This window comes from Phocoena phocoena, chromosome 8 (genome assembly GCF_963924675.1).
Source record: "Phocoena phocoena chromosome 8, mPhoPho1.1, whole genome shotgun sequence".
Taxonomy (NCBI): Eukaryota; Metazoa; Chordata; class Mammalia; order Artiodactyla; family Phocoenidae; genus Phocoena; species Phocoena phocoena.
In genome coordinates this window covers 108,864,510-108,881,213 of record NC_089226.1, presented here as the reverse complement: position 1 = coordinate 108,881,213, position 16,704 = coordinate 108,864,510, and the positions used below count along the sequence as shown (strand labels likewise).

Below are 16,704 nucleotides of genomic sequence, written 5' to 3'. Positions count from 1 at the left end.
GGGGGGTGAGGCTGAGGGCTCAGGCCCGGGGGCCACTGGAGCCTGCAGGGCGGGGGGCTTGGACACGCAGGCGAAGCAGCCCTTGGGCGAACCCGCCGGGGGCCTCGGGATCCAGAAGGCCCCGTCCAGGGGAACTCGGGCTTCCTGGGTGCCGTCCGTGGTGCTGGCCGGGGCTCCCAGCGGGGCTGGGCACTGGCTGGAGCCCTGGGCCTGCAGGGAGGGGGAGAGGAAGGATGAGCCGGGTCCGGACCACCCTATTGGGCCCACCCTGGCACCCTGCGGTGTCTCTCCTTTGGCCCCATAAACAGCCCCCCAGGACAATCCCCACCCGCCGCAGATGCCGAAGCCCTCACAGCAGCCTTGGCAGGGACGTCGGGGGCTTTTCGTCACTTCGCCATCTGCGCACAAATAGTCACCCACTGACACACAGCAGCAGCGCTCCCCCCAGCATCCCGACTGGCACACTCTTGCGGTAAACAGAGCAACCAGCACCCCCAGACAGCCCGGCACACACAGGGCACGCAGAACCACAATGACACAGCCTCAGTCACTCTTTGGCGGAAGGAGGAGAGCTCCCCGGAGCACCTGCGCGCTGGCTCCCGCTGTCACATCGGACACAAACGCCAGCACCACCACCCGGCTCCCCAGACCCCGGCACACGCCGAGCGCTCAGAGACGCCGCCAGGTAAACAACCCCGCACTGTGACACTCACACCGCGACACAGGCCCCGACACGATCCCCCGAGGATGAACACGGCGGCCGCTGGGGCTCCGAACCCGCGCGCATCGCCCCCTCACACCCCGGCCCCGAGCGGCGCCCGGACCCCAAGAGCGCGCACTCGCCGCGGGCCACTCGCCCCGTGCCGGGGACGGACGCACAGTGACACTCTGCGAAACGAACACTCTCCGACGAGGCACCCGCGCCCCGCGCCGCCCCGGGGGTCCGCAGCCGAGGCCCCGCGGCCCCGCAGGCCCCCGGCCTGACCCGGGTCTGCCGCAGCCGCCCGGACGGCGCGCCCTCACCTACTGGCGAATCCTCGGCGGCCTGGCCCGACCCAGCGCCGCGCTCCGCGCGTCCTTCCGCCGTCCCGCGGGTGTCTGGCTGTCCCGCCGCTCCGCGTCCCAGCGGCCAGACCTCGGCGCGGGAAGCGCGCGGGGTGGCGGCGGGGAGGGGCGCGGGGTGGCGGCGCTGCCTCCGCAGCGCCAGGCCGGCCGCCGGCTGCAGCCCAAGCCTGACTCACGTTGGCGGCGGCGGCGGCGGCGGCGGCGGCGGCGGGCGCAGCCACCTCCCCGCCCCCTCCCGCCGGCTGGGTGGGGGCAGCGGGCGCCGGCCGGAAGCGGCGACCCTCGGGGTGGCAGAGCCGACCGGGCACGGGTTCCGCTGCAGCGCCAGACCCCGGTGCCCGCGCCACCCGCGTCTCCTGGACACCGCCCCCTGCGCCCTCCCTCTTGCTGAGCCCCCAGCCCCTCGCTGAGTCTTCGCATCTGTCTCCCCAGGGGAGAGCCCCTTCCTCCTTCTGTGCTCCCCCTCCGCTCCCCCCGCAGCTCCCAGGACCGTGTCAGAGCCCCTTCCCCTTGGGTGCTGCCCCTTCTCCGCCCGTTGAGTTTCCTGCTCCCCCCGGCTCTGTCCGCACCTCAGTCCTGGCCCTCCACCCACCCCGCAGTGCCAGGCCCGGTGGGTGTCTGAGCCTCTCCAAGCCCCTCCACCCGCAGAGCCCAGGTGCCTCCTCCAGTCTGTCCTCACCAAGCGGGTCCTCATGCCTAGCCCGGCCCCTGTCTGCTCTCCTGTCCCCGCACGACCCTAGACCCTATCCGAGCCCCCTCCAGGGCCTCTGTCCTCCTTGAGTCTCTGGCCCCTCCCAGACCCCAGACCCCAGCTGTAGTCTCTCCCTGAGCAGGGTGCACCTCCCCAGGCCCCCACCGGAGTGCCCAGCTCTGCGCAATCCCATCCCTGGCTGAGGCCCCGCCCCCAGGCCGCCCTCACAGCCCTGTCCTTCCTGATCCCACCCCCGTTGGAGTTCCTGCCCCCATACTTTCCCCAAATCGGACTCACGGGCGCCCAGCTCAGAGCCCCTGAGCTCCACGCTCGATAACGTGGCTGCCCGCCAAAGTCCAGTCTTGAAGACTGTGACCCGTCACCTGTTGGAACCCTTTGCCCCTGGGACCAGGTGTCCTTCTCCAAGCCCCTATGACAGCGGTCTCCTTGGAGTCCAGGCCACTCACCTGCCCATGCCTCTCTGCAAGCCTGGCCCGTCTCACCCTGTGGATGCTCTGTCCCCCAAGTCACTCCCCCACCCCCAGCCTCAGCCTGCCAGCCCCCGTCTACCCCACCTTGCTTTCATTATCTCTTTGACACTTGCCCCCAAGTGGCTTCCCCTTCCTGCAAAAGTCCCAAGGATACTCTCTGCCACGGAGAAACCCCAGCCCCCCTGCTGCGCCCTGAGTCCCCACTTCACTGCTCAGTGGCCCTCTCTGAGCTGGGTCCTCTTCACCCATCTGCCGGCCCCCATGGAGCCCAGAACCTCCAACCCCGCCACCCCCTGAAGCTGCCCTTCTGTGTGGTGGCCTGTTCCCTCCCTCGCCTCCCTCGAACCCCTGTTCTCCCCCCAGGCTGTGCTCTGAGCCCTTCCTCCCGTGAAGCCCGGCTCTGCTCTGACCCTCTCAACCGGCCTCCCTTCCCTCCACGACCCTCTCTCCTCCCAGCCTGGGTCCTTCTCAGGGACCCCTTCTCCTCGGAGTGCTGGCCTCCCTGTGCCGGGCCCTCTCTGAACACTTCTCTTCCCAGTTTCTGTGCGCTCTGAGCCTGAGCCCTTCTCTGCACCCCGGTCCCTGGACACGTCCCACTCCCGCTCCAGGCCCCTCCCCTGCCCCGCCCCCACCCCCTGGCTGACCCTGGTACAGCCTCTTTCGGGGCTGGTCAGGAACCCCGCAGCGCAAGAGCTGGCTTTAAGGATGTGGATAAAACCGTCTTCAAGCGGGCGGGGTTCCCGAGCAAAGCTGACCCTGACCACACCCGCAGCAGGGCCCAGGCCCAGGGCCCACAGGTCTCTGAGGGCAGATGGGGACTGCGGGGAACCGGGGCTCAGTCTCCCTCATCCAAACCCCACTGCCCCTTTCCCAAGGGCCTGGCCTGCGGGCACCAGACCTCAGTCGGGCTGAGTCTGACCTAAGGGGCCCTCCCAGGCTTGTGAGTGGCCTGTGAACTAGGCCACCTGGTGTCCCCTGGGCCAGGCGCTGCCCAGGGCTGTACAGGCTGCTGTAAGCGGCCCACGGGCTGGTCTGCCCTCGCGTCCAGCTGGCCCTCAGGCAGCAGGAGAGGGCGCCTGGCCCACAGGAGCCTGCTGCAGGCCGCTGGGAAGGGGCTGGACTCAGGTGGGCTCCAGAGAGCTCAGCCCGAGGCTGGGTGTCCTCCAGGCGGGAAGTGCCCACCGGGGCCCACTGGGCTGGTGCCGAGCAGGGCTGAGCCAGCCAGGACGAGAGCCAGTGTTTGGAGTGTCCGAACGCCAGGCCCTGTGCTGGGGTCCTCATCGTGTCCATCAGGCCCAGCGCGAAGAGGTCCCTGTTGTCACCCTCCTTCTCTAGACAGAGACTCCAGGCTCTGGATCCGGTCACAGAAGCTGGGTCTGAGCCCAGAGTCAGACTGCAGGGTCCGGGAGAATCCCGGCCGGCTGAATGGGTCCTCCGGGGGAGCAGCGCAGGGCGGCTGCACTGGCCCGACCCTGGGCAGGACATCAACGCCCTGATGGTCTGGGCTAGGGGCTGGGGGCTCGGCCTGCACTAACCCACACAGTGTCCAGGGGTCTGGGGCGTCCCGCCACGCTCGTCCCCGTGTTCCAGAAGGGAGGACCCTCCAGCCGAGGGTCACGGTGAGCAGGGCGGGTGGAGCAGGGGCCCGTGAGTCGGTGAGCCCCTGCTGGCCTCGGGTGGTGGGAGGCCGAGGGGGACAGAGTGGAGAGCAGGCCCCGGATGGTCAACGGGCAGGGGGTGAGGGGAGGGGTGCGTCGTCCCTGGCAGCCCTGTCCTGCGGGCCTCCCAGGCACCAGCGTTGATTGGGCTCCTCAGAAACCCTGCAGCCCTGCAGAGCTCTGCCGGCTCCCAGCTCGAGTTTCAGGTGCAGAGAACACCGGGCACGTGTTCACGATTCTCGTAATTCTGGAAGGCGCTTGCTAGGGCTCAGCTCTGGGGTACAGCCCCTGGGCCCCCTGGGGCCAGGTCAGTGACAGCCACAGCCCTGCTGGCTGAGAAGGCACCAGGATAGCGACGAATGTCACACCAGCCAGACCCCTACACCTGCAGGGGGTGGGTTCCAAGGAGTCATCCGGAGTTACCCATTCCTGAAGAATCTGCCCACCACCAAGTGTTCACAAACTCCTATTCATCCCTCAAACCCCCCCGGCTGTGCAGCTGCTTCTGACCACCCCCGCCTACCCCCACCAAACAGGCCAGACCAGCCAGGAAGTCACTGTGGCCTGAGGGGATTCCTAACTTGGATCCTTGCAAACCCAGGACCCCAGGCTGGCCTGCTCCAGCATCGGCATGGCTCACATACAGAGGTACGGCTTCCAGGGGCTGGTGAGGAGGCCCAGATGAGGTAGGCTGCCCGGGTGCCACCAGCCGCATCAGGCCTCTTTCCTAGGCTGGAATCACGTGTGCAGGGGGGTCAGGGAACACTGCGGGGCCCCACTGCTGGTGGCACATTCTCCAAGTAAACATGGAGGACACTCACCCGGACCTGAAAATCACGCCTCTGTGAAGGTACTCTCGCGAGAAGCCCTGCGCTGGGCCGCACCCCGCTGACCACTGCTCCAGGCCCCATACGAGCCAGTCCCCCACCAGCGGTGCCTCGGCCACGAGGCTGGGCAGGGGGCGAAAGTCTCGGGGTCTGGGTCTGTGAGCCAGGCCCAGGGCAACCCCAGAGGTGCACCCTAGCGTAGCTGGGTCAGCCCTCCCTCTGAAGTGACAGCAGGGCATCAGCCACACCAGCTCCTTCCCCACCACCCTCCCCACCAAGCACAAAACACGCCGACACACAGTAAGAGGCCTAGACAAATTTTATTTTCATGCCAACTTTGCTCCCGGCAACTCAAGAAGGGGGCAGCTGCAGGGAAGGCCGGCACCAGCCCCCTCCCCTCCTACCCCACCCCCAGGCCAGAGAACGCCCTCCACGATGGAGTCAAGCCCCAGGATGACCCCACCAGGGTCTCACAGGACTAGCTTTTGTCCCCTGCCACCCCTGCCAGCTCCTTCCAGCTCATCCTCAGGCCTCAGCTGGCCCCTTCCTCGCGGGGTCTAGGGCAGACGGGTGGGGGCCGCAGTGCAGGGTGCCGGGCCCCAAGCTGCATGGAGGGGCGGCTAAGTGCAGTCTGGTGCTGGACGGTGCTGGGTGGCCAGGCCCCCGAGGTGCAGGCTGGGGAGGGAACTACCCCGGGGCTGGGGGTCCTAGGATGCACAGCTGCCCCGCGGGCTAGGTCTTCCAAGTTAGAGAAAGGACTGTGCACCTCTGCCCCCGGCCCGCCCCTCCAGCAGACAGACAGACAGAAAGACAAGCAGGCAGCTTTTCCGAAACCAGGGAGGGGGAAACCACAGAACGGAACCCGGGCGGCCTCCAGAGAGCTGTGCTGTGAGTGCGAGTGTGAGTGTGTGGCGGGGTGGGGTGGCCGGGAGGGCAGGGGTGAGGCCTTCTCCTCCTCGACCCTCCTCCGGACTCTGCCCGCGGGCGGGGAGCCAGCTACGGCCTGGCAGCCTCGGCCAGGCCCACCCGGTTCTGGTCGCGGTCGAACACAGCGTAGTAGCGGCCAATGAACACGTCGCCCAGGATCCAGAGCGGCCCGCCGGGCGGGGGGATGTCCATGCCCATGAAGCCGCTGAGGCACATGGTCTTCCCAGCCTGCGACACCTGGGACGGCCGACGAAGGTCACCACCCAGGCCGCGCCCTTGGGTGTGCTCCGCCCCACGCCCCCCAGTCCCCAGCTCACCTTGAGCGTGTAGTCCTCTGGGGACAGCGTGTAGTCTTTAGCCCCCAGCTTCACGGTGACCTTGGGCAGGCTGGACACCTTCTCGCAGGGGATCATGTACTAAGGGGGGACGAGAAGACGCCGCATGTACGGGGGGAGGGGCACGGCGGCCTGGGGTGCCCGTCCTCCCCACCGGCCCCGCCGGCCGCTCACCTCGCCCTGGATCAGCGGCACGGCCCCGATGGCTTTCTGCAGCTCCCGCACCTCCGCCACGGGGCCCACGATGAGGGAGGTGCCCGTGTCCACGATGGCCTCACAGCCCCCCTTACACAAGGTCAGGCTGCTGCCCACGTCTACCCTGCAGCGGAGGTGGTGTGAGTCCCCTCCCAGGGCCACCTGGAGACCCCGCCCCCACTGCAGGACGCAGCCCAGCACAGAGTTGGGTGGGAGGGGAGGGGAGGTGGCTGGAGAAGCCAAGAGCAGGGTTAACAGTCCCCTAGGCAGCCTGTGGACGAGGGGACACTGGCTGGAGCCCGGGTACGAGAGCTCGGCTGGGCACCGGAAGGTGGCCAGAGCACCTAGGGCTGGCGGGACACAGGGTCCAGGCCCACCCTGCCCGGCCCCCCTCCACCCCAACAAGGCCCTGCTGAGTGCGAGGCCGGGGGCGGGGTCCCCGCAAGCCATGCCCCCTGGGGAGCCAAGGGAGGGGCCCCACCTAGTACTCACTGGTCCATGTGGACCTGCCAGTAGGCCATGCGTGTGACGTTGTGGTAGATCAGCGAGCCTTTGTAGTACTTGGGGTCAGTGCCACCCAGCATGAGCTCACCCCCGGGCTGTGCATTTGGGTCCCTGGGGGGGAAGGAGGGAGGGAGTCTGCTGCCCTGCCCACCCCTGCACCAGGCGTCCAGCCTGAGGACTGGGTGGACAGGCACAGGCTGGGACCAGGTCAGAAATCAGGGATGGGAGGATCGATCTCAGAAGGTGCCCCAGAGCAGGACTCTTCCTGGGCGGGCAGGGGTGGAAGTATCCGGAAGGGGGGAGGGGCTCTGATCCTACAACCAGTGTGGACCGCAGGCCAAGCCCCATCCTGAGCAGAAGAGATCCTGCTTGGGCCTCTGGGCTCCTGGTCTGCCAGCTGAGGACGGCCAGGGTCAGGCCAGCAGGCAGATGGGAACACGAATGCTAACAGCTCCAGGAGCAGGGACCTTACCTGCCTGGAAGAAAAACCAAGGGTTTCCAGGAGGTGCCGGCAACCCTGAGAGAAGCTGAGCCAGCTGTTCCTGCCCCAGGCCCTTTGCACCTGCTGCTCCCGAGGATGTCCTCCATCCAGATCCTTCCATGACTCGCTCCCCCTTCGGATCTCAGCTTTTGACTCTCCCCGCCTCTTATTTACACTTATATGTGCTCAGCATCGTCTGCCCGGCTGTCTCCAGCACTCAGAAACGCCTTGCTGAACTTGTCCTTCCGCCACCACTGTGGCCTCCACCTCCTGTCACCTCCAAAACCCATTGTGTGGAAAGCAGATCTCACCTCCAGTGCCCCTCCGCACCCTCAGCCCTGCCCTTGCAAGCCATCCGCCCCCGCCCACTTCCTGCCTCAGCCCATCACCCGGGGAGTCATAGCGCCGGGCCACCCGTCCCCAGTCCCAGGCCTGGCCGATCTCCCGGGTCCGCTGTACCTCGTCTGCCTCCCCTGGACCCGAGAACTCAGGGGGAACGGCCCCACCTGTTCACCTGCACCCCAGCATCTAGCAGGTGGCTTGGCCCCAAGTGGCTGCTGAGTATTTGCCACTGACCTAGCAAAGGATAGAAGGCAGTTTCCATACAGAGGCCAGGCCGAGGGCTCTGGGCTGGAATTCCGCCAGTAACGCCCGGGGTCAGACCCAGGGGGGCGGGGGGGTGGGGGGGCGCACGTAGGGCTCGGTGACCACGAGCAGGGCTCAGGGCAGCGGCCACCCGGCCCACGCCCTGCCCACAGCCTCACCCTCAGCACAGCTGCATCCCCCTCCCGTCTGGGGCTCCCTCACAAGGCCCGCGGCACTGTCGTCCTGGGAAGAGGCTGGAACTGGAAGAGTGAGACCCCTTCCCAAGGACCCCCTCCCCAGCAGCACCCCTGGGGAGGCCTCCCACATGACATCGCCCCAAGCCCTCCCCGAGGTCACCCCCGCAGGAAAACCCTGGCCCTCTTGCCTCCAGAACTCCTGTCACAGATTGAGGCTCGTGGCCTGGTCCCCTGTGGGCCGAAAATGACCCGGGGGCTAAGACCACATCTGCCCATCACCAGGCCCGGGAATGGTGGGCAGACTGACGTGCGGGGGAACCCTGCCAAGACCCCGGCCCAGCTCTGGCTCTCCAAGATCCCAGACCCCGGTGAGACACAGCCTTCTGGAGGGGCTGCCTGTCCGTCTGTGAGAGGGCGCCAACCCACCCTGCAGTCGGAGGTCAGGAGCTGTGACCCAGCGCCTGGCAGGGGGCCACGGGGAGGGCCAGCGTGACAGGGACTCGCCCTGCCCCACCTGTTCAGGTAGAAGGAGAAGATGTTCTTGTCCACCAGCTTCTGCTGCATCAGGTTGTCGAAGACGGGCAGCACGCCGTTCACGGAGATGCGGGGGTAGGCCATGCCCAGGATGCCATCGAACTTGGCTGCGATGAAGGTGATGCCCGGCTGCTTGGTGGCCTCCCCGAAGGTCTGCCTCTCCACCTTGATGCTGCCCAGGCTCGACAACCCTGATTTACAGGGCACCTGAGGGCCACGGCGGGGGGGAGGAGTCAGTGGACCACGTGGACCGCCAAGCCCAACACTGGACCCTGGGCGGCCCATCACCTCCCATCCCTGCGAGGGCAGCCGCGGCTACAAAACCCAGCTCAGTCGGTGCCTGTCAGGTAGCACACAGGAGACTCAAGAAGGGCAGAGGACCCAGAAGAAAGGGCTGGCAACCCCGGCCGGACACAGGTGGCAGGAATATTTCAAGGATAGACGCAAACGGAGGGAGTAGGGAGGGTGGGGACGTGAGCTCAGGCCTTCCACCCACAGCTCTCCCTTCTGGCCTGTTCCTGCCCTTGGGGAACCCGTGACCCGACCCAGGACTCAAGGCCACACGTCCCCCCTGCCCCCCCACCCCCCCCACCCCCCGCCACCAGGAGCTGCAGATAAAGACGACACAGGGCACAGGATGTGGGAAGAAACGGCTGTTTGGGCATGAACCCAAGAGGGGAACGTGCTGGGAGACATCCCATCTCAGGCCCAGAGAGAACCTGGCAGAGGGGCCCCTGCAGATAAACCTGGGCAGGCAGATAAGGAGGGGGAGGGGTGGCCCACAGGGAACCACAGAGCCCCTGACCCTCCCCCCACGCCTCTGCCATTCCCCCATCCAAGTACTGCCGTACGCGGCCTTCCCGGGGCTGGGGGCTGCGAGGGGACCATCTTCTGCTTTGCTCCTCTTCCTCTACAAGTCCCAACCCGGGCCCCTCCTGCGGCCTGGCCCCAGCAGCTCCACCCCAGAGCTCGTGAGAGGCGCAGGGGCACGGGCAGAGCCCACAAGGGCCCCTCAGCCCTCCCCGGGGGAGGCGGGCACATCCTGCAGGCGCCCCCTGCCCCCCAGCAACCCCGGCTGTTGCCCACTCCCGCCCAGCATTCTCTGCAGGTGCCCCTCTGCCAGCAGCTCCGGCTGCAGGAACCCCGGCCATGCCTGACCCCATCACCCAACGGCATCTCAAAGCCAGCACGTCAGCACGGGACCCCATCTTCCCACTGGCTCTTCCACCCGGCTCTGTGGCCAGGGGCCTCACCACTCATCACCCACGGGGGTCCTGGTCCCAGAGCCCTGCCCGGCGCTCTTACACCTGTGCCTCAGTGGCTCTCTGCCCACTTTCCCTTCCGATCTCCCAGCTGTCACCCAGCCCGCACGCGTGACCACGTCCACCCCGTCCCCGTCCCACTACCACTTCCTCGCCACCAACCACATTGAGCTGCCCCACCTCTGGGCCTTTGCTCAAGCTGAACCCCCAGGCCCCTCGCTCAGCTGACCACTGCTCGCCTCCCGAACTAAAGAGCCCCTCTGGGGAGCTGGCACAGACCCCTGCCCTGGGGTTCAGAGGGCGAACCCCCCTCCATGGGGAGTGGCCCAGAGACGGACTCACCGACACGGTGTCCTGGCTCAGGTACCCGGACAGGCTGCCTGAGCCGTAGTGGATGTCGAAGCATGTGCCGTTCTTCACGTACGTGCTGGACTTGCCACTGTTGTACTTGTGGTGGGTCCCTGCACCGGCCGGGAGCCCGTCAGGCTGCCCACCGGGCCACGACCAGACCCGTTGGGCACCCCCACTGCCTGCTGCAGCCCGTCCACCAACCACCCTCCCAACTCGCTCCATCCTTGGCTCCCACGGTCCCAGCCCAGATGCGAGCAAGGGTGGAGACCCCAGCGAGGGAAGCCTGTCTGGTGTGGCCGAGAGGTGGGAGCTGCGAGCTGCCCACAAGAGGTGCCAGGACAGGACCACCAGAGGTCTGCGCCTGCCCACCGCTACGCCCCAGGACTGGAGGAGGTGGGCTGAGGCTGGACAGCTGAGCCCTAGCGCCCGCGGGGACAGCTCATGCGGGAGAGGGATGGAGGGCTGCATGCCCCTCCCCAGGGCCCCTACCCTCCCGCGTCCATGGCAGGCAGGGGCTGGGCCCGGCCCTCGGTCTCCCTCTGGCCACCAGGGAGAGGCATGGGACAGGCTGACTTACAGCAGGCGATATCCAGCAGTTTGCAGTGGATAGACGGGACCCACAGAGTGGAAGAGCCGGTGTCGAAGACCACCGTGAAGCACTGCGGGGGCGTCCCGATGCCGATCTCCCCATAGTACTGGGCCTGGGTGGGAGGTAGGGTCTGTCAGGGCTAGGGCAAGGGGCACCCTCACCTCCCCACGGGGCCCAGAGAAGGCCCGGGCCAGGGGAGGGGCCCAGGGTCAGATGTGCTGCCTCGGCTGCCCACCCCCACCTGCCCCTCCCGAGCCCTCGGTCCTGGTACCCATGGGCACTTCGGGTTCCAGGGCCCCTGGGGACCACCCCGCCCCTGCCTGACCATGTGAGCTGGGGGACGACCACCCCATGTGGAAGACCCAAAACCAGCAGTGGAGTCAGTGTCGCGAGAGGGTTGAAATGCCTGCCTGAAGACCCTCTGTGATTCACGGGTCCAGGGCCCCAGGAGGGAAGGTCTCCTCCCAGCGTGAGGGTCAAGTCAGGGCCTGACTCTGGGGCCTCAGGTTCCACGGGGCCAAGCCTGGAGGGCCCCCAGGCAGAGGGATCTAGGTGGCCGAGGGTGCAGGCTGAATCCCTCACTGCCAGCCACGCTGCCTTCACTGCTCTGGGCCTCAGTGTTCCCACCTGCATACAGGGTAGCAGAGGCTGCCCCGGGGGAGGCCCAGGTGCTGACCAAGGGCTCAGGTGAGCATGAAGGGGTCACGTGACCCTTGGAGCCTCCCAGGGAAACCCCGTCTTTGGCGCTCTCGCAGGTCAGAGAACGTGGGCGTTTTTGTCTGGAGTCATCTGGGCCTTGCCTCCTGGGCACTCCCTTCCCCAGTTGCTGCAGGATTCTGGCTCCGACCCCTCCAATGCTGACTCATGACCCGACAGAAGTGGCCAGACTTGGGGGAGGGGGGGGACGGGGGTCAGAGAATGACTCAGCAAATCTCCGTTGTGTGCATGTGTGTGTGTGCGTGTGTGTGTGAACGTATGTGTATATATGTGCGTGCGCGCTGGGGGGACAGGAACCAGGAACTGGTCCGTCAGGCCCCAGGCAGACGGCCCCTCTGACCAGCCTGATCACATGCCTGTGAGGCCACAGCTTCCTGGCACGGCTGGGGCTCCAACCAGGCAGGACAGAGGGCAAGGCCACCCGTCCCAACCCTAAGTGGACCAGAGGATGGATGGCAGCAAGGAGCTGGCTCCCCAAGACCCCGGGGGCGGGGGGTGCAAAGAGGATGTCACCTGGGCAGCCCCAGAGGTACCAGGCTGGGGCCCAGGACCTGGCCCCAGCTTGCTGTTTGGCTTCCAGAATGTTCCACCTCTGAGCCTGTTTCCCCCTCAACGGGCAGTGGGCATAAGGGCTGGCCGCTGACCGAAGAGGAAGGTAGGGCCCAGGGACTGGGCCACAGGTTGCCCCCCCCCCCCCCCCAGGCCTTCCAGCAGAATAGGCAAGAGCACAGAAGCTCCACGGCAGTCAGTGCCGCCTGGGCACACAGGCGATCCAAGCTCAGGGAGCCCCCAGGTCCCCACCCACAGACTCTCGGGCAGGCCTGGGCCCGATCCTGGGCTCCTCCGTGCCGTGCCCAGCGCCCTCATCCGTAGAGGCTGACGCAGCTCCCCCCAGGATGACCGCCAGGATGAAGACGCCGGCCCAGCTCTGAGCTGACGGGGGTCGGCACGTGGGGGAGACGTCAGGGAGGTGCCAGGGCCGCGCAAGTCAACCCTCTCAGCCCCCCGGGACGAGGACCAGGTCGGGCAGGGGAGCCGGGGAGGACGCGGGAGGTCAGAGCCCTCAGTCTGGAGGGGATTGTGGGCAGCACCCACGGCAAAGGGCATGGCTCAGAAGCCCCTCCCCCATACCATGCAGCCGAAGCCCCCAAAACCACTGGGGCTGAGAACACGAGTATTTCACCCAAATCCACGCTGGCTCACAGAACTTGTCTTAAGAGCCAGCCCCTGTCTACAACCGTGTCCGTAGTCAACCCGCTCCCCCAGCCCCTGGCCGCACCACCCCCCCACCAAAACTCACGTCCATGTAGTTCTTGAGAATCTCAGGAATGGGCCCCTTGGTCACAGCGGTCACCCCCTGGGAGTATTTTGAAATGGGGCCCTTGGCGATCAGGTCTTCCATGGGGCCCCCCATTTCCGACATGGTCCGGCGGATGGATGTGAACTTGTACAGTGGAATCCTGTCAAGACAGGGGTCCGGGCTCGTCAGGGCCGGCTGGCTGCCACCCCACCTGGAGGCTCCCACACCCACATCCAAGCTGGAGGTCCAACCGCCCCCCCAGACACCTGCACCCCACTGTCCCTACTCTGGGCCCGCTCTGGTCTCTTCTGACCAGTGCGGGCTATGAGGGTGTCGGTGGTCACCTGTCACGTCTGCCCAAAGCCCTCTGTGGAGTCCCATTTGCCTGGCCCTCTGGCCCAACCTGCCACTCTCCACGCAGACCCCACGTTGAGATGGTCCCAGTTTACCCATCTGAGTTATGGGGTGGCCACCTCCTGCCTGTGAGATGGGACTTCCAGGCCACCCCCTCCGAGAAGCCCTCCTTGCCCACCCCCAGTCCCCCTCACATGACCTCGTTTCCTTGCAGTCCTCACCCCAGGCCGCACTGAGCCCAGCGGCTCTCTCCCCACACAGGCAGAAAGGGGGCAAGGTTGGCGCCTGGACCCTGGAGGCGGGGGCTTCCAGGCCTGCCTTCCTCCACGCAAGCCCCAGTGCCCCCGCCTGGAGCACCCTTCCCAGCACACACGCCAGCCTGGGTGGCCCACCCAGCAGGAGGGAGCAGGGGGTTCTGTCAGCAGGGAGTAGAGTGAGGGGCCCTTCTCCATCCCCAGCTCCCCAGGGGTCTGAACCCACCCCAGGAGGTGGGAGAGGAGAGCCACCAGACCAAACAGAGCTACTGGATGAAATGTCTTCCCAGCCCTGGGGATCTTCGAGTTCAAGGTCACAGCTGGTTCTTCCTAGCAGGCCAAGGGTGTGCTCCAGGAAGATGGAACTTCCACCTCTTGCCTAAGAGCGGATAGGCTGGAAAAGCCTGAGGTTCCTGCCTGGGGGGAGGGAGGGAGGGACACGCCCTCCAGCAACTAAGGAAACAGGTGCCATTGGTCCCATAGGGCTGGGAGATGTGAAGGACTGGGGTTCAGCTGCCCTGCCAAGAGGCCGCAGGCTTCCTTCTCCACTGCCGTCCACCCCCGGGGGAGGGCCTAGGGGTGAGGCCAGAGCAGGCTCAGGCCTGCAGGAGCTCTGCCACAGCTGCTCCAGCTGGGACTACTCGCCCCCAGGCCACAGCGCACACAGGCTCCCACTCAAGAGCCCACACAAGCCAGCCCTTCAGCAAGGCTCGGTCCGCTCTGGCCCCAGCCAGCTCCTGCAGCCCTGAGACCTCACCCACCTGCCCACAGGCAAAGGCCCACAACAGAGGTGGAAGCATGCCTGCCCCTGCTGAACACAAAGGCCCCGCGGGGGGTGGGGGGGCAAGGGTGGGGGCAGGGGCAGGAAGGGGTGGGCACACCGCACCCCTCCCCTGCTGGGCGAGCAGGCTGCCTTGCAAGGCCGGGAGGGTGGGGGGACCCTCCGCCTAGCTGACACAGCCCTGGACCAGGACTGATAGTCCGTGGAATCACTGGGCCCAGTGGAGCCCCCCAGGCCTGAGGAGGGAATGGTCCTTACCGGGGGCAGCTGGTGTTGCTGCGACAAAGCCCCAGCCCCAGGGTGGGGGGAGCCGCCCACAGCCTGGTGCCAGCTGGGCCGTTCTCCCGACCCACTCCTTAGGCCGACTCCCTCTGGACTCCGGGACGTGTGGGTCTCCTGGTGTCCAGAGGGTCTCCCAGCCGGCCCAGGACCTATGGTAAGATCTCATGGGACACACCAGGTGGGACCACAACCAGTTCACATCTAGTTAAGTTCACATTTTCCCAGGCAGGAAAATGACTTGCCCAGGCTCAGCGGGCTCCTGGGCCTACCCCTCGGTTTCCCGACTTCCACCCGAGAGCGGGCCCTGAGTACAGGCTCCCACCCTACCTGTCCTGGGGACGCTGGGTCGGCTCCCAGTCACAGCCGCCCTCCCTCCTGCTTCCTCCGGTCCCCCCAAGGCCGACCCCATGGTGGTAGAGAGGAAGGGTCGCGGGGCTGACGGGGGCTCTGGGCGAGCCCCGCACCTGCAGAGGTACCCCCGCCCGGCCCGAGGGTGGACCCTGCAGTAGTCCGCGGGGGCGGCAGAGCCGCATCCCGCGCGGGGCGCTCAGGCGGTGCCCGGGAGTCACCGGGGCGCGCGAGCTGCGGGGCTCACCTGACGAGCGCGGCGGCGGGCGCGGCCAGCAGGCCGAGGGCGAGCAGCAGCAGCAGGCAGGGGGTCTGCATGGCGGCGGCGACCCGGTCGGAGCGGACGGCCCGAGAGGTCGCGCGCTTATAGCCGGGATGACGGCGCAGTCGGGCCGGGTCAGCTGACCGGCTTGTTTGCACCCCGGCTGATCACGTGAGCCGCCGGCGGCGGCGCGGGGGCGGGGCCGGGGCGGGGCCGGGGCGGGGCGACCCCGGGCCCGGAGCAGGCTCTCCGGCTCGGGCACGCGCACGGCGGGCGGGGGTGCGCTCGCCGCCCGTCCCACTCGGGCCCCAACCTGACCCCCCCCCCCCCGAGCATTACCGAGACCCGGCCGGGGCAGAAGGGGACGGGGCCTGGGACCACCCGCCTGGACACCTTAACCGGGCGAGGTCCCCGGAGCCGCGGCTCCTTCCCCGCCCCAGGCGCGCGGTTGTGCAGGGCGCCCTGCTCCATTCTCCCCCTCCCCCTGCTCCCTCCAGGGGCGCCCCTGTCCCTCCCACTCTTCCTTCACCCTGGGAATCTCCCAGGTACCCCCTCTGGAAGCTCCAGCCACCCTCATCCTCCCTCTCCAGGTGTCCACAGCCCTCCCACCCCCCAGTACCCTCCCCAGAGCAGTACCTGGCCTGGCCCTGCCCGGGTCACCCTGGGCCCTCCTTCCTGTGTAACCCGGCACCGCACCGTCCCCACCAGGCCCAAAATCTCAAAGGATGCTGTGGCGGGGTGGGGGGTGGGGGAGGGGGCGGGAAGGGAAGGAGGTCTCGGCCGCAGGCACTCCCGATCAGTTTTTACGAGCCTCAGGGTTAGGAGAGTCCCTTGCTCTGGCCAGTGCTCAGCCCTGACTGAAGCCACAGTGACCCGGTCAGCATCCATTCCTTCCTGCCCAGCCTGCTACCCAAGGAGAGGGCCAGATCCATCCCTCCACCCTCAGTCCCAGCCAGAGGAGGGGTGGGGGTTATAGAGGAAAGAATTTGGACAGGTCATTTCAGAGAACGTCATGTCAAGAAGGAAATTAAGCAGGAGAATGTGTTAGGGAGTGACCGCTGTGGGGGGCAGGCCTCCCTGAGGAGGTGACATTTGTGCAGGGTGTGAACAGTGAGGAACCTTCACAAGGGGACTCGCCCAGGGCACTTTTTCGTGAGTGGTCCTCCCAGCTCCCCCACTTAAAGGGGGGCAAACAGGTTCTGTGGCTCACAGAGGCAGGGTTAGAATTCCCGTCTTTTCTGTAACCACTAAATAAATCAGAACCCTGACCTCGGCCACCATCACCGCCTCAACGCTGGTCAGCCTGATGGCTACAGGTAGGTGAGTGACACCCGCCTCGCCCTACCTCCGTACCCAGCCGTCACATAAATACTAGGTTCCCTGCTGTGGTTCTAGATATGAGGACTAAAGCCGGGAGCAAAGCAGGCACACATCCTTGCCCTCGGAACCTGGCCCCGCGCCCTCGGGTCCAAGGCTGTCCTCCGTGCAGGCCCAGAAGTGGGGCCCTTGCACCAGGCGTTATCCCCTCCCTCGCGGCAGGCCAGTGTCTTGGAGAGGTCAGCCAGGTCCTGGGTGGGCTGGAGTCTGGTATACGGTGGAGGGGGTCCCAGCTGGTGTCCCCTGGGTCACCGTGCTGGTCCTGATGTCCAGTGGGGACATGATAGCGTGTACCTGTGGTGCTCAGAGACAGACGTCTGAGAAAACACACGTTCAG

At 66.9% G+C, this 16,704-nt stretch overlaps 1 protein-coding gene across 1 annotated transcript; it reads right to left on the bottom strand.

The window, feature by feature from the left end:
• Nucleotides 1-2,917: 2,917 nt before the first annotated feature.
• CTSD (cathepsin D) lies at nt 2,918-15,143 on the bottom strand. The gene is made up of 13 exons (XM_065882490.1): nt 14,976-15,143; nt 12,710-12,869; nt 10,681-10,804; nt 10,095-10,213; nt 8,471-8,697; nt 6,682-6,804; nt 6,169-6,313; nt 5,977-6,075; nt 5,733-5,896; nt 4,727-4,855; nt 4,546-4,637; nt 3,213-3,719; nt 2,918-3,048 (listed from the first exon to the last, which is right to left on the bottom strand). Exons 1-13 carry the CDS (start codon nt 15,044-15,046, stop codon nt 2,918-2,920), a joined length of 2,091 nt encoding a protein of 696 aa, XP_065738562.1. The 5' UTR covers nt 15,047-15,143.
• Between the last annotated feature and the right edge of the window lie 1,561 nt (nt 15,144-16,704).

Excerpts from the sequence above, each read along its gene's own strand:
- CTSD (XM_065882490.1), bottom strand. The coding sequence starts at position 15,046 with ATGCAGACCCCCTGCCTGCTGCTGCTGCTCGCCCTCGGCCTGCTGGCC. Across the intron at positions 10,805-12,709 it reads TTCTCAAGAACTACATGGAC|GCCCAGTACTATGGGGAGAT; the intron begins GTGAGTTTTGGT and ends CCTCCCACCCAG. Across the intron at positions 6,076-6,168 it reads TGCCGCTGATCCAGGGCGAG|TACATGATCCCCTGCGAGAA; the intron begins GTGAGCGGCCGG and ends GTCCCCCCTTAG.